This window comes from Equus caballus, chromosome 16, assembly GCF_041296265.1.
Source record: "Equus caballus isolate H_3958 breed thoroughbred chromosome 16, TB-T2T, whole genome shotgun sequence".
Lineage (NCBI taxonomy): Eukaryota > Metazoa > Chordata > Mammalia > Perissodactyla > Equidae > Equus > Equus caballus.
Window position 1 is genome coordinate 20,522,176 of NC_091699.1, and position 25,934 is coordinate 20,548,109.

General features: G+C 36.3%; 1 protein-coding gene across 13 annotated transcripts in view; it reads right to left on the reverse strand.

Moving 5' to 3' along the window:
• GRM7 (glutamate metabotropic receptor 7) overlaps positions 1–25,934 on the reverse strand; it is an 828,681-nt gene that overhangs the window by 407,812 nt on the left and 394,935 nt on the right. For all 13 annotated transcript variants that reach the window (XR_011427207.1, XR_011427209.1, XR_011427213.1 and 10 more), the window contains exons 3-4: positions 8,559–8,700; positions 1,323–1,477 (exon numbers count right to left, since the gene is read on the reverse strand). Coding sequence is in view for 3 of the 13 variants with exons in the window: in XM_014731447.3 (XP_014586933.2) it covers positions 1,323–1,477; positions 8,559–8,700 (297 nt within the window). In the remaining 10 variants the exon portion in view is untranslated. The remainder of the gene's footprint in view (positions 1–1,322; positions 1,478–8,558; positions 8,701–25,934) is intronic.

The window sequence follows — 25,934 nt, forward strand, 5'->3', positions numbered from 1 at the left end:
TCCTTGGTGCCCCGTGGCATGTATTCCATACAGCGCTTATGCTGATTCTTAAGTTACAAAGTCATTGGCCATTTTCTAACACTTTCACTCAGTTCTGCGCAGTTTGAGGGCAAGGATTTTGTCCTCATCTTGTTTTTTCAACTCAGCACAGAGCAGGCACACAGTACATACTCAAATTTTTGAGTGAAACAAGTAGAGATAGTTAAAACGCTGCCTTTCATTTTTACAACCCATCCGCAAATGTATTGATCTGCATTGTAAAATAGGAATCTTCTCCAGACATGTATTGGGGAATGAAATTAATTCAAAGCCTCCCACTGAACACATGGGTGACTTGTGGGATCTTATCTCCCCCAGATAACATAGAAAGGGACAAACCGCAACTTGGCTTGTTTAAAAAGGCTTACATGGGCCAGGCAGCCTTCTGGGGAGAATAATTAATTAGACAGTAGTGGAGACAGAATGGAAAGAAATGCAAATATTTGATCTTTTTTTGAGTGAGAGGATAGAGTTCTGTTTAATGTTCAAAGCGTGTTTTAGGAAATCTTTGGAGAACCAGCCCATCAGAAAAGGAATACAAAACAGGACACCAGTGGAGGAGTTCCTTTCCTTTCCGGTGGCTTCTTTTAGAAATGACTTTTCTTTTCAAATTAAAGGAGAACATAAATTATAATCAGCAACTTTTGTTAGATCAGAAGGATGCCAATAAACGCCCTCTCCTCCTTCTACTTCGCAAAGAGTCTTTGTAGCAGCAAGAAAGGCAACGTGAAAGGAAGGAGTGTCAATTTAGGAAGGCAGGAGAAAGAGAAGGAGAGCAAGAACAAACGAGACCCAGAAAGCCAAGGTGAAGGGGTGCCTGAGAGAGGCAGTGTGCTGTGTGATCTTGGCTTCCCTGGGCTGAAAGAGACTCCAAGAGACAATGGGGGAAACAATCCCCGTAGTTACCCTGCTGGGGAAATAATGGATAAGTTACAAAGGCAAATAATCTCTCAGAAACTGCAGCTCACTTACATACGCTTGGATTGTATTATTATTTCACTTCTTACTAATGGTAACGCTCTTCTCTCAGAAAGCTCCTGTGGCATAATGAAAAAAGAATATATGCAAATCCTGATATTATTATGAAAATAACATGATCTCTTCAAAAGAGGAATAGCAACTAAACGAACAGACCAGATATGTGCATTGCACGGCCACAAGTTTAAAGCTATCCCACATAAATTACGTAAAAACAACAAACCCTCAAAGAGACACATGCTTTAGCCACCCTACATAGTACCAATCACTGTCTTAGCATGTCACACTACTGACAAAACTCATACCTTCCACAGTTGCTCGCTTGGGCTGAATGGTGATGGCTCCTTCTGCAATATCTTCATGCTGGTGCAGTGGATTTATTTTGGATCCCCAGCTGTCTGATCCCACCCAAAGAAAATGACCCACTTGGTCAGCTCTTTTGGCTGCTGCAAGGATCTGCCTGTGGAAAGGAACAAGAAAAGGTATATTAATGATAAAGAGCAGCTGTTGAACACTTACATATTAGGAATCAAGCAGAAGAAAAGCAAACTACTATTTCTCAAAATATAAATAATCGATGGCAAAAAAGTAAGCCAAAGGATTTGTATCCTTAATATATAAAGAAATTTTGTAAACTAGTATTAAAAATCATCAAATTAGCTTGAAGACAACAGGCAAAGAATTATTAAAAGTCAAAGATAAAAGGAGAAATATAAATGACCAATAAGCTAGTCATTCACATACATTAGAAAGGAGGAAAATGCAAATTAGAGCAAGATGTCATATTCCCTTCTTGTATTGGCCAAAATGTTTATTTTGCTTTATTTTGTGTTGTGAGTTTTGGCAGGGGGCCGGAGAAATGAGCACTGTTCATTCACTGCTGGTGGTATGTATCGTTTCTGGAAAGCAATATCTCAGTCTAAATGAAAGTCCTTAAATTATTTATTAAAATGAACAGAACTCCATATTAAGCTTGAAAAGTATACAACCTGTATTTATAAATAAAAATAGTATATTAATAAGAAGGGCAAATAAAAGAAAGAAAAAGAGAAGCTAGTTACTCATGGAAAAGTTACTACAATAATATTTTGGGAAGGACAGGGGATAGATAAGAGGTAATTGCATCTAAAGAACAGAGAAAGCTACAATTAAAACTCCTTTGGTGGTAATACCACAGGAGAAGTGATTTGTTTGCCTCTCAGGACTTGGAGGTGGCAGGTAGCACCGAGGTGCATGGGTAAACATAGGAGGATTGGTTGAAAGATTGTATATGACATGGCAATACCCCAGATTTCCTTCTCTTTCTTCCAGGCAAGAAATAGAATGGTAATTTTCTAATAAAATTTTAAGAAATAAGTTCTGATATTGTGAACACCCAAACAGCAGAAGGTTGTGGATTAGAGATGGTGAATTAAATATGAGGGTGCTGGTAAGGGTTGGGGTGCAGGAAGAAGTTAAAGTTACCGTAAGAGTTGAAATGGTAAGAAGACCCTCTAGGAAATTTACGCTTCTGCTTATGGAATGCTGGAGACGAAGGGTGTGTTGCTCCAAGCAGAAAACAGCTTTTCTGGAAAAATCTGAACCACCCCAGGAAAAAGATCCTACATATTAACATAGAGAGATCCTCTAATGGAATGGCCAATTGGATGCCTGACCAGTCCACTGAGAGCCCTATCAGTTGACAAGCTCTGCCCATGTACATAGAACACTGTAGTGTCTTTCTCAAATAAGAACTGCCAGAAATCACTCATAATTGCAGAAAATTTCCAAAGTAAAATAGAAACTACATAAATTAACAAGGAAAAGGAAACTGGTATGGGGTGGGGCAGAGAAAATACACAAAAAAAACAAAAAAAACCACTACAATTAAATGATAATTATCATCTCTACGATCAAGAACATGATAGAAACCAACAAGAAATAGCTTTTAGTTATGAAAAATATGAAATTAAAATTATGTAAGGAGAGATAATGAAGAAAGTGAAGAAAATTCTCCAGAAAGCAAAACAACAAAAAGGTAGAACATACACAGAAAAAGATTAAGTATCTTAAGGAATAAATCCAAGAATGCCTACATCGAACTAATAGCATTTCCAGGCCAAGTCTACAGGGAAAATAATTGTTTACATAATATTTTTTAATGAAGAAAAATCCAAGAAATTGAAAGTGTGAGTTTCCAGATTGAAGAGGCTGACTTAGCAAAATAATAGCGAAAAATCAAGCAAGTCACAAAATTTAAGACTTTTGGAAAAAATGACAATATCCTAAAAGCTTCTGAGAGACAATCTGGACACATGGAGAGAAGTAAGAAGCAGAATATCACCAACCTCTCTAGAGCAAAAAACAGAGATGATGGATGATGGAGCGATGCCTCCAAAATTGTGAAGAAAAATTATTTATAATCTAGAATTCTAATATTCAACACACAAAGAATCTTGATACAAATAGAATTAGCATATATGTCCAGTGGATCTTACAAAATTTTCCATCCAAAATTAGAACTTCAAACTCGCTGCAAGCTAGGACTCCTGTAACTCATTAGTCACCATAGCTATTTGCTGTAAATCATCGATGTGCCAAGTGTGAGGTATTTAAAAATAAATATGAGGCCACACCGTACATTCCCAACTACTAATTAAGTGTAGAGGCAGAATAAGAGTATTTTTAGTCATGGAACACAAAAATGTTTTCCTTTAATTTAACCTTTTTTTTGAAAAGTATTGGAGGGTGTGCTCCAGCAAAATGAGGAAAATACACCAGGAATAAAAATGAAAGAGACAGAACAGAAAGAAAAAATTTCTTAAAATGATAGAGACTAGTCTATAAAGTAGAAAGATGGAGATTTCAGGAGGCAAGTGCCCAGGAAAATAATGGAATTCACAGATTATTTTCTCTATGAGCATATGGGAAAAAGTGATAGACCTATGACATTAATAATAGAAATATTAAAGATAACTATGCCAGTAAATAATTTGTCATATTAACTCAATGAAAAAGAAAAAGTTTTCCTCCCAAAATCATATCATATCATAGAAGAAATACTTGAAGCTGTAGTGTATAATATTTATATAATAATAATAATGTAAACTCTGATTTTTATTAAATAAAAATCTGACAGAACGATGTAGGGAAGACAGGGGACGTGTAAATGAGCCAAATTTTACCTAAGATGAATTAATAGATAATATTTAAAATTAATCATTACCAAGTTGCAGTAAAGGCACATTGTGCAGATAAGACCAGAAGAAATACCTTAAGGAATTAAGCTAAGTGCTCAAAGAGAACAGGACCAGAGAGCATGGGGGATGGGACAGGAGACTAATGTTTTGCATTGACAGTGTTTTAGTTATATTTTGTTTTTTTAAATATGTACGTTTATTGTTTTCATAAAAACGAACACAGTCAATTATTTATGCTCTTGACTTAGAGATACCACTTGTACTAACCTACCCAAAGGAAATGATCAAACACGCTGTCAAAAACGTCTATTCATTCCTGGAGATGACCTCAATGCAGAGCAATAGGGAGCTGGTTATTGAAACAACAGTGCATCCAAAGGATGGATTAGAGAGCAATTAAAGCAGACTTAGTTTGATTTCCACAAGGTATTGTTAAAAAAGAAGAGTCAAAATGAAAAAAAAAACACTTCACAAGATTATTTAATTCTTATACAATGAAAGATGGCCAAAAATTGCCTGAATATATGTATATATACACATACATATAAAGTATATGTATAAAAGTATATATATACTTTATAAAGTTACATGAGATATATAAAGTTGAAAGTATAAAGTCATATGAGAACACAGAAAAATAAGGATAATATGCAATTCATTGTTCACAATAACAGTTTCTTGAGAAAGTGCTGATGAGGTATCAAAAGGATGAAAAAGGTGGGGAGAAGCCAAGTAAAACGAGGAAAGAAAGGCAAAACTGACATAAATGCAAAAAGTAAATGCTCACTTTAATATGTCTGTGTCAAAGTATGAATGTATTTAGTAAGATATATAAGATTAAACCATTTATAAATGCTTGTGGTATGAAAAGTAAAATGTGAATTGCAAAAAGTAGGATATAAAACTCTATGTAATCCTGATTCTTTTAGGGAAAACTTATGTATGTTTAGAAAAAAATGATTTTGAACATTAAACAAAAACTTTCCTTGTGTTTTTGTTTATCTCTGAGTCTTGATATTACAAGTTTTATCAGAAATTATTTAAAATTGTTGTTTCTGATTATTCTCTCTACGTTTAATTTTTCTATATAATCAGGGTGCAGAGTAAACTTAAGGGTTCCTTTTATTAAAAAGAAACAACAAAATCTTTTCCATATTTTCCAATGGGTTTACAATAGCCATGTATTACCTCTATAGTCAGAATAAAGTATCTCAGAAAAAAATCCACTCGTCTAAAATCCAAATTACCAGTGTCCATGACAGATTTAGCACTTAGCTTCAAAATCTAGATATTACTGTCTTCTCACTGCTTTTCTCTGACAAAGTATTTGAAGTTAACGTTCTAAGAAATCTCAAAATTTCTCATCTACAGTGTAAATCTTCTGAAAAAAGAAATAGAACATCATAGATTATCAGTACTCTTCAGACATCAGTGTGTTTAAGATCATGCTTTGGAAGAAATTTATATATGCACTTGACTTTTATTTCTGTGCTCTATTACTGCTGTCACTTCCATGAATCACAGAATACAATAATATCCAACACACAAACAAACCTCAATGCAAAAAGAACGAGCATAGCTATTGATCAGATTATATACACTTTCACATCCCAAATGAAACTTCACACTACCTGCAAGTCAAGAGAATGATAACTGATTAGTCACCATAGCTATTTGCAATAAATCTTTTAAGTGCCATGTACAATGTATCCAAAAATAAGCACAAAGCCACACCTTATAATGTATTACATGTTCAGAAAATATGGAAAAGATTTGTGGGATGGTTAAAAAGGGTATTAGAGTTGAAAAACAACTGGAGCAAAAAGTCGAGTAATATTTCGAAAACAAAATCTCTTAAAATACTAAAACCCAGAATGTAGGAGAAAACTGCCCTAAGATTAGCTTCATTTTGCCAGGAGAGAAATAAGACATTTACAGGGGTGATCAGAACAGTTTCAAGGAGAAGGGCACGTTTGAAATAGACCTTGAAGAACAGACACAACTTCAACAGTAGAGAAGACAAGAAAACCACGAGCGAAGGCCGTGATGGAGGAGGGATTAGGACACGTCGGAGGACCAGAGTCATGCATTTCAGGTGGAGAACTGGGTGAGGGGAGGGGTGGTCTAAAGGCTAAACTAGGATCACATTTTAAAGCACGATGAAGTTCAGAGAGAGAAGCCTGTACTTAAATTATTAAATAGTGAGCATTAGACTAGACATTTCACTCATTCATTCATTCACTGCCATTCGTTGAGCATCTACTATGTACTGAGCACTGTGGTAGGGATTGAGAATATAAAAGAAAATCAAAAGAGGCATCATCTCTGTCCTATTGAAGCATACAGTCTAATGGAGAATACGGACACTAATTAAATGATCAAACGATGTAAAATTACAGCAGTGACGTAAACTATGAAATTGAGTTATCATGGAGAGCTTGCCAAAGCTACTTTGCTTAGAGAAATCTTCCCTCGGAGAGCAACTCCAGAGACGGTTTGGGATTATGAAGTAGAGGAGGAGAAGCATTCCAGCTAGATGGAAAAGAACTTCCAAAGACCTAGGAGGGAGGAAATACAAATGGCCCCGGTGGTGTAGTACACAAAACGTGAGGAAGCATGGACTGAAGTAAGACTAGAAAGGTAGGACAAGGCCAGATCATCAAGACCTCGGAAGGGTTTCATTATGTTGATGGGAGAATTGAGGCCTTAAGAAGTTAGGAAGTGGGATGGGGTGGGGAGTGGCTTGCCCAAGGTGAAACAGTGCTCATTTAAGTAGCAAAAAAGCCACAAGTATCCCAACTTCAGGTTTAATAGCATTGAATTTAACAGTTCTGGCACGCATGATCAGATCTTAATACTGGGAAGATGGGGGATTCAGAGTCAGCATATAGGATATGTGCAGAGGGGAGAGACAGCACAGGGAAGCTGGTGATGGTGACAGTGCAATATCCAAGCAGGATATAATAATGGCCTGGACCCTTCAACGTTACCCTAATAAAAGATAGTCACCTTCAAGTTAAATGACATATTATTTTGAAGTATAAGACAACGATTTTAAAAACCCACACAGCTTTTTCACATCAGTGAAGGCATAAACTAACACAATCTCTTTGAAAGACAGTTTCCGTCTTTTTTTAAGAAAGGACACTTCTTTGTCTTGGAAACTTCTTTTCTAGGAATTTGCTATAAATACTCACAAAATAAATATCTAAAATTATATACTTGTATAATATTCTATATTTGGATTATATTAATGTTATATATCCACAAATTATGTATTAATATTATATATTTGCATATTTATATTTAGGCACAGATTTGTGGAAAAGAAAGTTTACTGCAACATTATTTATAATTGTGAAAGGCTAAAATCAAACAAATGTCAATCAATAAAGAAGCAGTTGGGTAATTTACAGTACAGATATAAAATGAAATTCTGCTCGGCTATTAAAAAGACTGAGTAAATCTGTAGGTATTGAACTCAGAGACCTCCATGACAAAATGGTAAGTAGAGGCAAACGGAGCAGAACAAGATGGGCACATAGTATGCTACCATTTGTGCCAAAATTTACAAATTGTCTCTAGAAGCACATACAAGAAACTCGTAATTAGCCACTGCATCTGGAAAGGAGAACTCTCAGCTAGGGGACGGGATGGATGGAACTATTTTTTCACCTAGATCTTTTTATAGTTTTTGAGTTTTTAATTAGGTGCAATAACGATTTATTCTAAAATATAATAATAAATAAAGATTCTGGACAGGGGTAGTAGTGGTCAGAAAAGAAAGCAGAGCCTATTTGTGTTCTAGAAACATTTCGAAGGTTAGCTCTACATGGCTTAGCCAAGAATGTAAAGAATGAGGCAAAAAGGGAATTCAAGCTTACAATCAGATTTTTGACTCCAAGGAGGATCAAGGTAAGCAAAGAGAGAGGAGAAAGTGAATTGGAGAATGTAAAGGTATGACGAGCTTGGTTTTGAACATATTGAGTCTAAAGCACCAGCAATACAGACAGAATTATAAGACATTTTTCTTTTACATTAAGAGGAACAATTCTCTGGATAAAAGTCTATTACATTTGGATACATTTTTAATAAAAGAATCTTTAAAAGGTCTAGTGGTTTTCTCTTTTTATAAGTAGTTGAATACATTTATTTTGCTAATAGAGGGGAAATACATGCCAGCAAAATGCTGTGGCTTCCGTGGTTCTCTCTACCCACGTATGTGGGGTAGAAAGCTTGTACATGATTTGTCACTATATAATTATAGATTTGATTCTTCTCTATCTTTTCCCCTTTCTCTGCCAGTATCCTGATCTTTCTGCTGCAACATGCACATTAATGAATTTCATCAGTCATCCTTACTTTATATCCTCATCGTTGGCAAAAATCACGACGGCCCTGGAGTTGGGGGTGTCCAGGAGCTGTTTGATAATTCTATCAAAGTCAATGGTCCTGTCTTTGCGCTCTTGGGGGATTCTCACGGACTGGGCAATGCAGAGCCCACCTGTTTAAGAAAAGAAAGCAGAGTGTCAATAAAGTTCCTGCAAAGATACCAAAGGAACCAAGGAAAGTAATTGGGGAGGAGGAAATTTTGAATTCTCAGGGCACAGCACTTCCTTGGTGATGTTGCTGAATGAGGAAGGCTTAAGATGTTATGCTGAGTCTTGAGCAGTTGTTCATACGTGGTGCACCTTCCATGGTATTGCATAGCCTCATTCTCTTTGTAATGCACTTGCTAATTATGTTAATTATGCCCAGGGAGACAAAAGATATTGATTCTGGGTAGGTAGGTTTAGTTTGACCAAGTAGGTGAGAGAAGGTTTTTAAAATGAATGTAATATACTACAAGAAAACTACGATAAATAAACTACAATAAAAAACCCAAAACTGGAACAGGTAAAGCTCATGTTTAACTCTGAGAGTTTTCTAGAGTTTGTATTCCCAGGACTTTATTTCCCTTTCATACCCTTCCCAACTTTTAAAACTCAGAGCCAATGGGATAAATCTAAAAATAAAAGAACAACAACAACAACAACAACTATTATAAATCAGAGTAACAAATTTTTATTGACCATGTACTATGTGCCCAAGCCACAGGTGTGTTTCTTGTGTGTTATCTCACCTTAAAAACCTTGCAAGATAATTAGTATTACCCGTTTTATGTTAGAAAAGAAGGGGATTAAAGAGATAAATAGACTCATTTACTAAAGACCTCTCAAAGCTGTTATGATATTAATTGACATTATGAATTTCAAGATAGGGAAATATTCAGCAGTTTACTAAGCAACCGATATACTCCCCACTATTCCACGTGTTACTGAAGAGTAGCTCCTGAATTAGTATTCTAAATAACATATGGGTCAAAGAAGAAGTGTCAAGGAAAATTTAAAAATATTTCTAGCTACATGAAAGTGGAAATGCAACGTATCAAAATGTATAGATTACAGTTAAAGTGGTGCTTAGAGGGCATTACATATCATTAAGTGCTTATATTCGAAAATTAGAAATATCCAAAATCAGCAGCTTAAGCTTCTATTTTAAGAAATAAGAGAAAGAAGAGAATACTATAAACAACTTCATGCCAATAAATTCAGAAATTTAAATGAAGTGGAAGAATTCCTTGAAAGACACAAATTACCAAAACTGAATGAAGACTCTATAACCTGAATAGTCCTATATATACAAAGATACCAAATCACAGTTTTAAAAAAACTTCCAAAAAGAAAGATCTAGGCTCAGATGGCTTCACCAATAAATTCTACCAGTTAATGAAGAAATAAAATATAATCTGTGCAATCTCTTCCAGAAAATAGAAGAGCAGAGAAAATCACTCATTTCATAAAGTCAGTATTACCCTAATACCCAAATCAGGCAAAGATATTAAGAAAAGGAAAAAGAAAGACCAATACCATTCATGAACATACTTGCAAAAATCCTAAAAAAAATAAATAAATAACTAAATAAACACAGCAATACAAACAAAGGATAATACATATTAACCAAGTGGATTTCATGAAAGGAATGCAAGGCTGATTCATTATTTGAAAATCAATCATTACAATTCACATATTAGCAGACTAAATAAGAAAAAAAAAATATGATCATCTCCATACACGCAGAAAAGGCACTTAACAAAATTCAATATATATTCATGATAGAAACTATAAAGTAGGATTAGAGAAGAATTTCCTTAGCCTAAAAGAGGCATCTACTAAAAACCTACAATAAGCATCACACTTAATATTAAGAAATGACAAGGCAAGCTTCTACTCTCTTACCACTCCTATTCAACATTGTACTGGACATCCTTCTCAGAGGAATGAGGAAAGAAAAAGAAACAAAAGGCATACAAATTGCAAAGGAAAAAAGTAAAAGTGTCTCTATTTGCAGATGACAGGATTGTCTCTACATAGAAATGCCCCCAAAAAACTATCAAAAATCTCCTAGAACTAAAGAGTGAGTTATGCAAGCTTGCAGGATTTTATATAGGATTTTTATCCAAAAAATAAAAAAGTCAATCATATACCTATATATCAGCAGTGAACAATTGGAATTTTAAACTAAAAACAGTGCCATTAACAGTATCACCCAAAAATGTGGTGCTTATATATCTACCAAAATATGTATAGAATCCATAAGCTGAAAACTATAAAACATGGCTGAAAGAAATCAGAAAACTTTTAAATAAATTCTTGCCAATTTTATCTATAGATTCAATGCAATCTCAATCAAAATCTCAGCAAGATTTTTTTTTTTTTTGTATATCTCAGCAGCTAATTCTAATATTTATACAGAGAGCCAAAGGAAGTAGAATAGTCAAAACACCTTGGAAAAAGGAGAACAAAACTGGAGAACTCACTACCCAAGTCCAAGCTACAGTAATCAAGACAGTGTGGGACTGGTAAAAGGATAGACTCTTAGATCAATGGAAGAGAAAGGAGGTCCAGGAACAGACTGACACGAGCATAATCAACTGATGGTTGGCAAGGATGCAGAAGCAATGAATGGAAAAACGATGGTCTTTTCAACAAATGAGGCTGAAACAATTGGATATCTAATATACATACACAGAAATAATGAATCTTAACAAATACCTCATGAGGTATACAAAAAGTAATGACAAATGGATGATAGACCCAAGCGCAAAATATGAAACCAGAAAAGTTTTATAAGAAAACAAAGGGGTAATCTATGTGACCTTAGGTTTGGCAATGAGTTTTTGGATATGACATCAAAAGCACAATCCATAAAGAAAAAACTGATTAATTAGATTTTATTAAAATTTAAAACTTCTGTTTTATGAAAGATACTATTAAGAAAATGAAAACTTAAGTCAGAGACTTAGAGAAAATCATATATCTAAAAAATGACTTGTACCCAGAATATATAAAGAACTCTTAAACTCAGTGATTAAAAAAAACACAACTCGAACTAGGCAAAACATCTAATAAACACCTACAAAAAAGATGTAGAGATGGCAAATAAGCACATGAAAAGATGCTCAACAGCAGTCATTAGGGAAATGCTAATTAAAGCCACAGCAATATATCACTACATACCTATTAAAATAGGTTACCCAAAAAAACCCTCAAAAAACAAAAAAACTAACAATACCAAATGCTCGAGAAGATGCAGGGCAATAAGAATTCTCCTTCATTGCCGGTGGGAATGCACAATGGTACAGCCACTTTGGAAAACAGTTTGGCACTAATGCTAAACATAGAGTTAACATATCAACCAGGAGTTCAAACCCTACATATTCATCCCAGTGAATTGAAAACTTACGTTCACATGAATGTGAGCACAAGTGTTTATAGCAACTTTATTCATAATCATTAAAACTGAAAACAGCTAAGACAACTGTCAACAGGCCAATGGATAAACCAACTGTGGTACATCCATACAATAGAATACTACTCAGCAGCAAAAAGGAACTACTGATTCACGGAAGAACACTAATAAATCTTAAATTCATTTTGTTTAGTAAAAAGAGCCAAACCAAAAAGACTACATATTCTATAATTCTATTCATATGATATTCTTGAAAAAGCAAAACCATAGAACTGTAAAATAGATTGGTGGATAGCAGCGGTTGAGAGATGGAGGAGGGGTGACTACGGAGGGAATTTGGGGTAACGGAAATGCTCTGCATGGTACCATAGTGGTAGACACAGTGCTCCATACACTTGTTGAAACCTTTCACAACACACCACACAATTGGACTTTACTGTATGCAAATTTTAAAAAATAAACCAGGATATCAGAGGATCCTAAAATGGAATACATACTGTGACAAATGAACCGAACTGTATTACAAACCATATAAGGAAATTTCACTGAAGAAGATGAGTAGAAAAGAAGTTGACCTAAGTAACTTAAAACATAGCGCTTTGACTGGAAATGCTAAGTCTAAAGAAAAAAGAACTGTACATAAAATGGTACTCTGATTTGTAGATGTTCCACGGGGATGTGAGTTAGCAATTCTGGAACTGCTTTCCATACTTGAGTTGAACAAAACAGTAAATAAATTGTAGATAATGGGAGCCAGGTGTCTCACTGTCAGAGAAAGAATTTATACGTAAGCAAAAGAGAAAAGCTAGAATGAACTGTGTGGTGCTAGATGGAGTCAGAAATCTCGGTGTAAACTCATGCTTTAGAGAGAGAGAGATATGCTTGCATCCATGGGTTAGTACACATACATATATATCCTAGCTTTCTCCACAGAGAGAGCCTAGAAGCAATGACACCTCACAGAACCAGCACACCTAGTGCCCAGATGTTGGTTTTAAAATACCATTTTTCAGAAGAAAAAAGAAAACAAATCTCTTTGGAAAAATGGCTTATTCTAAGGCTGGGGCAGTGCGTATACAAGATGAGCCCACAGTGTCAGAAAGTAAGAAGTACACACAGGAAAAGAACAGAACTATGGAGGTATGTCTAAACAACACAGGAGCCACCTGAAAGAGAGTCCAATGAACAAAACTAGAACAACATGAATGATAAAATAAATAGTGATGATATGGAATGATTATCCAAAGAATACAATGCACACTTATGAATCCATACTGATAGAAATAAACCACTAAATAAATAAAAGAGAAAGGAGGAATCTTCCCTCAGGAGAATTACAAATAATAAACGTGCAAGGAATGAGAGAAATGGAATCTCCCCAACAGAACATCGTAGTAATGATTGCTTCACGTGAGATCCACTGATGTAGGCTAAACTTAGTGTGGCAAACTATAAGGAGACACTGAACATTTGTATGGCTTAAAAGTATCTCCCCCAAAATATTTACTTGTTATTCTGGCAGTTTTAACATATGCCTACAATTCCTTTGATACTTTCTTTGAAGAAGTGGAGATTAATTCCTTTACCCTTAAGTGTAGGCTGGACTTAGTGACTTGCTTCTGAAGAATTGTGAAAGGAAAACGAGTAACTTAACAGCAGAGAAACCTTGCAGACATGACTTTAACTGGATCACTAAGTTAACATCACTGTTGATAAGTCATGTTGATTTCATGCGCCCTCTGATAATATGATGATAAGGGAACCTCATTTGTGTTTTATTCTTCCTCAAAATCCATAACCTTCATCTAAATCACAGGAAGGTGTCAGAAAAATCCAGAGTGAGGGACATCCGGTCGGGGGACCATGCTGTGAGGCCAGGGGAGCATATTTTGAGAAATACTCACTTGGGCTCCCCAAATTGGTGCAGCCAGCTCAGGTGGAAGTAGGATTCATGCATACATATTCTAGCCAAACTTTTTAGGGGGCTCTTAGGATGGTGAGATAGGGAGAAGGAAGGAAGGGATGGGCCATTATGCTTTGTTATAAAGTTTACAATGATGCAAAGAGAGAGTAACAGGAAAAACATCCCTGGGTAAAGGCGACTACAGTCTCAAGGCCATAATTCCTCCGAGTCTGGAAAACATCACGGAGTCTGGAGGGATGAGACCATCTGTAAACCATCCTGGGGCTGCTCGAGAGAAGAAATGGCTACTTCACCACCTTCTCGGCAGAAGAAAGGGAATAATTCTAGATGGGAACCCAGTTTCCCATCAGGATTCAATTACAGCTGAGTAGTTAAGCAAATGAGAGCAAACTCATTTGGCGATGTGATTAGCGGAGGGGCGCTCTGCCCTCACAGATTTAGGGCTCACCCAGTGCTTACTAGGGGAACCAACGCGTGGAGTTTCAGGATTGCAGAATTGAGATATTCACTCCCTCTTGTAGAGAACTGCCCACAGGTGAGCAAAATCAACAACTCAAGAGAAGAGACAAATGGGCTATTAACGTGGTAATGGGAATAAACATGTTCATAAAGTTAAAATATAAAAAGAAAAGAAGATTGGAAAACAAAGAATAAGAGATAAACATGTTGTTTTCATCTTCTGCTCTTGGAAGTCTTGAGTGGTAACTGCTGGAAAGATAGTCACTTCTTTTGCCTTAGATCCATAAAAGAATGCAACAGGTTTAAACATTTACATAGAGTGTACACAGATGACTTCAACTTGAGCATTCAATTCAGACTAAGCATGTCATGCCAGAAATATGTCATTGTGAGAAAATAATGTGGGTCTCATGTGTCTGCCAGCAAGGAATGGAGTGGTCCACACACACACACACACACATACACATACATGCACACACACACACCCCTGGTGTTCAGTTACCAGTTAACTTATTTCTCAATAATGGTGATAACTCAGCAAACTATATTCTCTTCTGACACATAGCCATTTATTACGCCAAGCTACTGCCCTATTGAATGCAAACTTTCTATGGTTTGTGTTCCAGCTGACTCCCTCACAGTGGATTCAGCTTACCTGTTACATCTCTGGTATTATTTGGTCACTACAGTACATGAGCAACTTATATTTGAGAAAATATTGGTTCAACATCAAGAGCTTAAGAATCTAACTTTTGAGGGGCATTTCATTTGTGTGTGAAAACTAATTCGAGTTTGACAGTGCCAGTCGGCATTGCAACTATCAATTAATTCAAAGCTCTATGGGGAGCAAACAGGTAGGAAAAATTAGACAGTACCATCATAAACGTTGCAGATGAAGAGGCATGTCACAGACAGGACAACTCCTTTCATGACATCTCAGCTTTGACTGAGAAAGCCCACTGTCAGCAGCTTGAGGAGATACAAGCCACTGAGGTAATGGAAAGAATTTCAGAGTCCCAGAAATCAATCTGCTTCTCTATTTGGAGCTGAAAACTGGTCAGTTTTCTATCTGCCTGTGTAGCTGGCAATCTATAACAGCAAGAGGAGCTTCAGGAGTCAGACCGCAGATTGTTTCCATTAAAAATACTTTTCTCCCTCAAGTGATTATAGATTCTTTTCCATCTAATAAGCAGTTGCAGTAGGAAAGCACTTAGAGTTTGCAACTCAATCCTGTCACAGCTTATACACAATTCAGTTCTACTGATGATTTGGTCTATTATTTAGACATGCCAATTCAATTTAGCAAATATTTATCAAGATTCTATTATGTAAAAGCTAAGATTTTTTTAAAGGAATAATATATGAAAACAGTAGAAAGAGCCTTAGAAATGACCTTTTCCAATTCTCTGTTATGAATAGGAAGCTGCGGTCCAGAGAGTGTAACAGAGATCATGTTAATCATAGTAGAAGGACTGGCAATCACTAAGTTCCATGTGTGTGTCAGATACCCCTCTAAGTGCTTTATTATCTATTGACATATTCAATGGTCATACAACCCTGAGGCAGGGTTGCTAACATTTCCATTTGGACAGGAGAAAATGGAGGCATTCTGAAGTTCAGAAACTCACCCCAAGTCACGAATTTAATGTCAGAGGAGTACTAGGGTTTTCATCCTTCCCATTCTTCATGCTAAACAACAAGATAGCACTCTTGTGCTCATGTACCTCACAAATCAAGGGGAGAGGAGGACAAATATTATATAAGCAGAAAAAGATGGACATACGTCTTGTTAGAGGAATCACCAAAGGCTTTATGGAAGAAATTCAGTGTCAGATGGGACATTTCACATCTGTGTAGGGAGTGAGTAGAAAGATACTTAATGCAGAAAAGAGAGAGGTCAGACTGGAAAAGTCATTTTGCATAAGATTGTCCAACCCTCCGTTCTCCCTTCCTGCTTTGCTAATAGATTCCTGGTTTTGCTCAGGGTGATGAGAAGTCCAGTCCCAAGCAAGAGCCTGTCACTGATCACAGACGAAGGGGTCAATTCTGCTCTCCAATCTCCCAGCCTTTTTTCACGGTAGGAATGACCATGTTGTCCATGAAACATATAGGGGTTTGCTGGAGACAGTTATGGAAAAACTTGCTCTTTTCAGGAGAGAGAGAGAAAGAAAGAGGCTGGCACCTCACTTCCTCCAGCCTTGTGGATGCTATGTATAGAGCTCCTACTGTCTTCTTGGCACCATTGGGCCACAAGCAAAATGATGAAAATCAATACACTGAAAATGGTAAACCAGAAAGATAGAAAGATCAAGAGTCCCTGATGTCACACATGAATGAGCAGAAGAAATAGTGCCAGCGACCACTTACCTATGGACTTCCTGATATGCAAGAAAACAAACCACCTTTTTATCTAACTAACAGCAGTCAGTTTTCTCTTATTTGCAGTTGAACACAATCTTAATTTATCTTTGCCTTTAAAGAATTTACAGCTCCATATAGAAGGGAGAGAAAATTCCTGAGAATGTAAAACACTTCAGGAAATGTACAAAGCAGAAGAGAGCCCAGGAATCATGACTGTAGTAGGGGATGCTGGGAGAAGGGACTGATTGGCACCTGCATGGATTTCTGGGCAAGACAGTTGTGTGGGAGAGGGAGACAAAGTGGAAGAGAGTAAAGTAGTCACATGGAAATTAGAAACAGTACCCAGGGTTGGAGGAGGGGTGAACAAAGATTTTGGTGATGGAGGCACATTTGTTGGAAGTTTGGAGTTCAGGGTTCTTGATTTTTCTTAGCCACTAACTCTCTGCATAATCTTTGACATATCCATATTCCCTTCTGGATTGAGAGGGAAGAGAAAGGACAGGAGAAAGGCGGGAAGCAAGGACAGATAAACACCTCAAGAAAATACTCAGCAGCCAGAATGTAAATAGCATTTGGAGGAGCATGGAGAGATGAGCTTGCCTGCAGCAAAGTATAAGAAAGAGCAGTAGTTAGACAGGTGGGGTTGGGATTGAATTGTACAAGACTTTGTAAGACAAACCAAAAGAAACTGTATACTTGGGTGAAAAACTTTCTGATGTGTCCCTGCCAGTGTGAACCATGACTCTCACTGAGAACAAAGCTCATGCGCTATCTGCACATGCTAATAAAAGGTTAATCCATCATATCTTTCAGTCAAGAAATGTTGGACAACGAATCTCAGTTAAGCGTGTTCAGGAATTTCAGTGTTCAGGAATTTCAGGGGCATCCTTCTGCTTGAGAAGAATTTGCATCATACTTTGGGAGATGTTGAGGCTAAAGCAACCTTAACAGTGCCATGTTTATTCTAGCTGACTTGATCTTAGAACCTAAGCACTGAAATACCACTTCTTACAACCCTCCCATTTTAAAGATCGTGCACATGGTCTAGAATGGAAAGTGACTGACTAACTCAGCTTCAGAGCTGTTGCACCGAAATTGTTGGGTTTCTTTAAATTTCTGGTTTGATATTCTTTCAGCTGGTGATGTTGCGCTGCAAGTTACTTTCTTGGTTATTTTTACATCCTTACATTCATTTCATTCAAAAAAATATTTACTAAGCATCTGCCATGTCTCAAGCACTCTCTTAGTTGCTGGGGATATAGAAATCAACATAAATGACAAACATCCTACTCACTCACATGGTGATCCATACTAATAAGACAACTTTCCTTTTTAATTTCCTTTCAAAACTGTGATGGCCTCTGTGAATGCTCCAAGTTTAGCTTACAACCAAAATCCCAACACAGAACATCAAGTTATTCTCAACAGCTGGTATCTTGGCAGGTCGTGAGTGGGTTAATCAAGAATGTGCTCTGATTCAGGAAGCCTTTGGAAGGCAAGATGTTTTTTTCCCTGAATGAGACTAAGAAATTGGCTGATTTTTCACGGCCACTGGTTTTCCCTGTGGCTTGAGTAGCCTCGGCAGTCTGAATCAGTTGTCACTTGTCTCCAAGCAGCAACTCTGTGAGGATGTTCCACTATGCATCCCTGGACAATAAAAAGGAGGTCAACTCCGGAGTCTAAAATGGATATTTCCAGACTACTGTTTGCATTTAGTCAATTCGCACTTGGATTTGTGTGGGGGAAATGGAGCAGGCCTATTTTATGATTCATTTTAAATCTTGAAAATTAGGGGATAATAGGATATCATGTCTGTGTGGGAATTCATTCAGAGAATTTAAATTCAATGGGAGTGTAGGGTAGGAATACATATATATAGAAAAACTGTTTTATTACATTTCTGGGGCAGTGGTTCTAAAGATATACTCTTACCATTCTGAATTCTCTAGTAATTTGCGTGTGCACTTCTTGCAGTACTATACTAGAGTAATTTTAAAAATCACCTCCATACTATTATTTTCCCTGAATAAATTAATAAGTTATTTATGTCCTGCTTCATTGGTTCTTTCATAAAAGCAGTATTCCAAAGCTTTTTTAATTCCTTCTTTCTTATTGGAACACCACCAAGTACTACCACAGTTGGGGAGAGGTGGAGGTACTGGTCCATTTTATAGATGAGGGGACAGAAGCTTGGAAATTCAGCTGATTTGCCCAACACTACATAGCTAAAGTTGATTTTTCAAACACTACACAGCTAAAGACAAAACTTGAGAACCCCTGACCCTCAAACCAGAGCTATTTCGCTACCAGCACTCAGGAATTCTGATGAGATTTCCCCCACCTCCCACTCCGTACTCTCTCCTCCATCACATTTCTCTCAATGAATCAATAAAACAGAATCAATGGAATGCTTGTAACCCTGTGAACTTCTAGGTTATGGTGAAGTCAACATTTTTGTTAACTCTTTTGTAATAGTATTTTTTAATTTAATGAATCAGTGCTAGATATTTTAACTCAACCTCTCCAAAAAACAAGCATATATTTCTTGCCTTAGAGGACAAAAATGATTCTGTCTTCATCCGTCAATAGGAAGGGGATAATTCGTACTCTGATCTCTAGGCTTCTTCTGCATGGTTAATGGAATGTTTAAATACATAGAATTCAACTTAGTAAAGAAATATAAAGAAAGCACCACTTTCATACAATTAACACTACCAATTTGGATAACAGGTTGCCATACTGGATATCAAAATTAGAATTATATAATATAAATAGTTGTCATTGAAATAGTGACCTCTGCATGCTAAAAGATAAATTAAATTTAACTTTAAGAATTGTGCTATTTTTCAGTCTTTTTCTGCAGCTCTCTTCCTTCTTCCCTTTAGTGTCTCTGCCAAGATATGTCAGTACTGCCGCAAACTATTATTCTCTTAAGACTTAAAAGAGTACACATATCAATAAAAGCCATTTTTAAAAAATTTGGGCCTTTATTATTGTTAAAGAAACTTTGCTATTTATCAGTGTCAATGTCCCAAACCAAAAAAGTAGAAATGACTGAATCCCACATTTAGTGGCTTTGCAAATATGATACCCTCACCATTTTTAACAAGCTCAGAGAAATTCTTCCCCTTGCTCACTGAGAAGTGTAGTGTTTAAGGCTTTCTGCCAGCTGATGCTTCTTTAAGCACAGTAGGAAAACAAAAATGCTGGTTAACATCAAAGTCCTCATCTATGTGACTAAAGCAGGTGGCATTTTGTAAATGCATCCCAGGTCCCAGGAGATTGAATGAATGGTTAACAGTAAGAAGCAAAGTGTTCATTGAGTTTTCCAAGAGTATTGGATTGAATACGACCTTTGGAGTAGATCCCCCCATCTTTCGATTTACTGGTCTGCCCTTGGAGAAGTCTTGCTCACCCTCTTTCTGTTAGAGAATTCCCACAAGTCAAGTCATAATATGGATCATCAAGTTTGGGAATTCAACACTTTCTGACTTCTTAGGTCACTTAAGAGTTTGAAGAGTTTATTGCAGTAAATGTCTCCAGACAGGTTAGTGTATCATTTGCAAATTAGACATGGGCTTACTGACAGGATTAGTCTGAAAATCAGCCTTATTCAACTCCTTCCACAGCATCAGCCATGCTGATTCTGGAGAGGGTGCAAGCCCTCTGTCTGGGAATCAGGAAACAGATGCTCCTACAATCTTCTCCCAATTGATTTACCCAAAGCTCCACCTGATAAAGCTGAAGTCCTGTTCTAAGAAGATGCTAACTGTTAGTATTAAACCAAGATGACATTTTTTCTCACCATTTTTGCAAACATACTTGTCTTTTGTGACATATTCATTTTTAGTGTGATTTGATAATAGAAATGAAAGAGTTTTTGTTCTCAGAGTATTTTCAAAAGAGAAATAAATAAAATCACCCCTTTAATGCCCTCACTGTAAATTTGATCAACCATTTGCAAGTCTTGAAAGAAGAGAGGAAGAGACATGCATGCAAATATCCTCAAATCCTAGAAAGAGACATGAGTGATTAAATAAAACAAGACCAGTTTTTAAGGCTTTATATTTTGAGCCACACACACAAAAAGAATAAGAGAGGATAGGGCATCATTTTCTTTGCATTTTCAAAGAGTTATTGAAATTGAGTAAATGAAATAAAAATTAATTAGAAGGCTATGTACCATGCTTAAAAATAAAACCAATGCTTTCAAAACTGCTGGGCCTGCAAATCTATTGCTTCTGAAAAACTGAGTTCCAGGCTAGTCTCAGAGCACCATCCACAAGGAAAGAATGTGATAGAATGAATATGTGTAGACATCACATGATTTCTATCCAGAGTATAATAAGTCAGCAATGACATGAACCTGAGGTTTACCGTTTGGCCCGACAAATGCCAAATTACATCTTGAAATGTGATTACACAAAATACAGTCTAATCAACCAGATGTTAAATATTTAATGCAAAATATTAAGAAAACACACATAATCTTGTAACAATGAATATGAGTTTTAATTTAGGTTGAACTAAGCAATCACCTTTGTGATTATGTGAGCTCTGAGCATCAAGCTAGCTCTGGCAAATTTCCTTCCCTAGAGGGTAAGGTACACATTTTGTCTCATTCAAATACCTTAATTAGAGATTAGGATCAGATCTGGATTACTACCTTTTTGGCAATGTTGTGAGTTAAAGGAATCAAAAGAACACACATGTTCACCAACATCTAAAGTGATTTGCTATATTCATACATGGTATGGACTCAACCCATGTTACATACTAAAGACACCATATGGACTTATGCTTTAAAAGCTTTATCCACACTAAAATCACCCTTGGACTTCAGGGATCACTCTAGGAGATACCTTGGAAGAAGAAAATCCCTTAAGGACAGATGGCAACTAGAAAGGTGAGCGTTCATAAAGAATCAACAACACTCTTTTCCTCTCAGACCAAAGTTAGAGCTGTCTCATCAGTAGGGGATTGACAGCACACTGCAATCAAAAAAGGCAAAGTACTATCTGGAAAGTAGAGGCATCTGAAATTTCAGTAGGCCCTGGAATATACACCCAGTCCAGCCGGCCCTCTGGGGAATACACGGATGTTGTGAGGGTCTGCACACCACGCCGTACAAGATTTTACCCCCAGTTCTAACATCTGAATGTTTTTGGACCACCTCCTCTTATAATCTATGGTTCTGTGTTCTTGGAAGAGAAAGCACACTGATAATCATGGAAGATGTACTGTGCATTAGACCCTATTTGGTACTCATGCATGATCTCCATTCTATAAGATCATGCGATAACACTATAAATGGAATCAGAGGCATATGGCGGAGGGGAGCGGGAATGGCCAGGCAAAATAAAGTGCATTGTAGGGAATTAAAAAAAACAAACTGAAAGTTATCTGCTTTTTATTAGAACCATAGGGTGGCAATTCTAAAGAACAACAGGTAAAAAATATTCTTCTCTCAAAAATCTTGTATTGATCTAAGTCAGGAGTGAGCAAAGTTTTTCTGTAAAGGGCCAGATAGTAAATATTTTAGACTTTACAAGCCACACAGTCTCTGCTGCAGCTACTCAACTTTGTTGTAGCATGAGAGCAGCCAACTTCCTTAGACGATACGTAAAAAAATCGTCATTTCAAAAAAAATTATTAAAATAGGCAGTTGGACAAATTCTGCCTGAAGGTCAATTCATTGACCCCCTGGTCCAAGTTCTAGACAATTGCTATGGTTATTGCTGAGTCTTAATAATAAATACATAACCTTCAAATCAGCACCATTTTTATTGCTTATCCTTTAACAAACTTTATATTCTACATGGAAGTGAACTCAGAGAATCCCAAATTACATAGTGGGCCTCTGAAAATGCAGATTTAGTTACACACACTCATTTCAAGAGTAAGTTCATAACAGTTATGAGTCATTCTGGCTCACGTCAGGCATATTTCACGCCTCCAACTCCTGTAGTACTGCATATTCTTTCATGTAAATAGTACATTTACAATAATCAAGGATAGCACAGTGATTGTAAGGATGGAAAAACATAACCCTAAATACTTCAGTTCAGTTAATTATTCTAAAACAATGGATTAATGTCAATGATCAGTATCAATCACCGTTTTATTTAATTTTGCAGAAAAAAGGAAACTTCAGAAGGTGTTACAAAATATGATAGATTTTTAAGAACAATATTTTGACAAAGATATTTTAGGAAATTTCCCAATGCGGAGACATGTCAAAATTCAATCCCAAAGAAATAAAGACATGGGTGTTATGGCAATTTGTGGAATTTATGATGAAATAAGATTTTCACAAATTTTGGCCAAACTTACGCTTATCTTTAAGAGTTTTCCTATTTGCATATCTATTGCATCTTGTGAAAAAAACTTTTTGAAATAAAATTAGTATGTGTTCTTTAATCAACTTTGAACAAATACAGATTGGCAATTAAGGCCAAGTTGTCTATTAAACATGCATATACAAAGATTGACTTTTACAAAATAATTGACAAATTTACAGAAGTAAAAGCCTCCAAATAGAAACTGTGATGTTATTATTTGTTACTGCAACAGGCCAATCAATATGGAAGCATATATTTTTCCTCTTTTTAAAAAAAAATAACATATCTAAAATTTATCTCTTACCATTTTCCTATCCAATACTGTAATTTCCATTTCTATTTATTTATAATTTTATTATAAATATGAATGTACATATGAAATGCAATAAAATAAGATTTTTACACTTGCATTTCTTTTTTCACATTGTTATTATTAATTCATTTCATGATTATTATTGAAAATAATTTCGTCCCGTAGAGGAAGCAGTTGTTGAAACTGATTTACTGTGAGAGTCAAATGGGTGAAGTGTGCCCCCGTGGTAAATAATAGTTTTGTTTCATAAATGGAGGAAAAAGTGTGAAAGTGATTTGCCCAAGATGAGCCAGGAGGTAAATGAAGCCTGATTTCAAAACTACGTTTAATTATATAGCGCAAATATCTTATGATGTCATGATAAACAGAATTTAAAAATGGCCATGACTTGCAGTAAACCTGAGTTAGAACATGAAAAGCTAACGGTGCTCTACTGAGAGCTGATTACACCTAGATTGGAAAAAAGAGGCAGACGGGGTCACAAATTGTAATTCACCAGGTCCAAGCTTTCCCAAACTAGATGTCCCTTTTCAAAACAGGTGACATATTCCATCCTATTAATTACGTGACGTAGCGCTGATGTTTTTTAATTTATCTGTCCATTTTGACTGTTAGTATCTGTCCTCTGACTAGTGTGCAGATCCAAGAGAAACTGCACATACAACACACACATTTCACAAACACACCATTACACATACCACACACGTCACACATACAGGCTCCACACACACACACACATGCTCCACACACACACACCACACCACACACATCACAGGCCACACACACCACAAATGCACCACACACACATACCATACGCACACACACCCCCTACACATACCACACACATATGTATCACACACACACATCACACACACACCATACTCCACACACCTCTCACTCATGAAGCCAAACACTCTAGTACTTTGGCAATCAGCATTTTGTAGCTATATGTATCAGTGATTATGAGTATTGTGATTTCTACTTAGCTAATTAAACCTGAGGAAATTAGTGTGTTTCTCTCAATTTCCTTCAAAGCTCATTTTTCTATCACAACTTAATTGAGTTATTAGGCTGCAATAGAGACAAATTAAGATTCTCGATTATGTTTTTCTCTCTCAGGAACGATATGACACTGCAGTTCCACTTATATCTGAATTGTCACTTTACAAAGGTATAGACAGCACTTTTAATTACAAGTCCTAATCTCCTGAATTGGTTTGATTAATATGTTGCTGGAATCAGCTTTCATATAAAATTGGTTTTATTAGCATTTTAAAATAAAATATCAGGTCAGGAACCCCATTTATTTCTTTAAGGAAACTTTCTGAAGATTTTTATGTGTCAATAAGTCTTCTTTGTGAACTTTTTAACTACCAGTAAAAGTCCATGTGTAGAACTTTGAAGACTCTCTCAGTGATTTGGCTCCAGCGGGCTACATTTGTGTAGTTCTTCATCTGAAATGATACTCTTGATCAAAGTACTTCTGCCATAGAATGCCTCCAAGTCTTGAAACTCAACTTCTATTTATCCAACCAAATGCCTCTGCAAACTCTTCTCCCTGGTTTGCATTTAACAGTAAATCTTAACTTAGAATTTGTTCAAATTTTTAGAGTCAAAAGTACTCTTTCATATCCATTAAATCAACATCCCCATGAGGAACGAGGTTTACCCTTCTCACACTGTTTATTTGTTTGCACAGATCTTTGGTGTTTATACTTATTTTCTATAAATAATAATAATAATATCCAAAAAAGAAACCCCTCCAAACTTGTACTGAGTACTTAGTGTGCACCAGGCTTTGCATCAAGTATTTTATGTGCATTATCTAATTTAAATTCACAATTTTATGAGGTCGACAGTTCTTGCCTTCATTTAACAGATGTGAAAACCGAAGCACAAAGAGGTTAAATATCCTTTTCTGGGTTACACGGCTGCAGTGTTAGCCTTATAACCCAGGCCTCTGAGTCTAGGACCCATGTTCTCAACTTTTCCCACAACTCAGAACTTGGAATTAGAGAGAGTAAAATCAAGGCCACATAATCAGTAAGTGGTAGGTTCAAGATAAGAATATCGGTTTCCCAATAAACCAATCAGAATAGAAACAGAAGAGTAAAGCAATCTGCCTACAATTTAAAGTAATTTAAGATTAGGTGCAATGATGAAAACCCAGCCCTAAATCTCCAAGCCCAGGGCTCCATTGTGTGTTGCTTAATCCTTGGATACAATGGAAAGGAAGAATGTAAATTCTTCTGGTCCACATTTCCCAAATGAAATCCCCTCTTCTGGGAGATGTTAATAAAAGAGTACTGTGGCCAAATACATATGGAGACTTGTGCACAGTATTTCTCATTCTCAGTGTTTCATAATGTGACTTTAATATATGAAAGACTTAAGAAGTTCTGCAGAAAAGTCACCTTCTTAATTATTTCTAATCAATGTTACCCAAGTCTATTAGGTCACAGATCCTATTTGTGTAGGCAGAACAATGATACCCCAAAGATGCCCAATCCTTAATCTTCAGAAATGCTGATCATGTTACGCTTTACAGC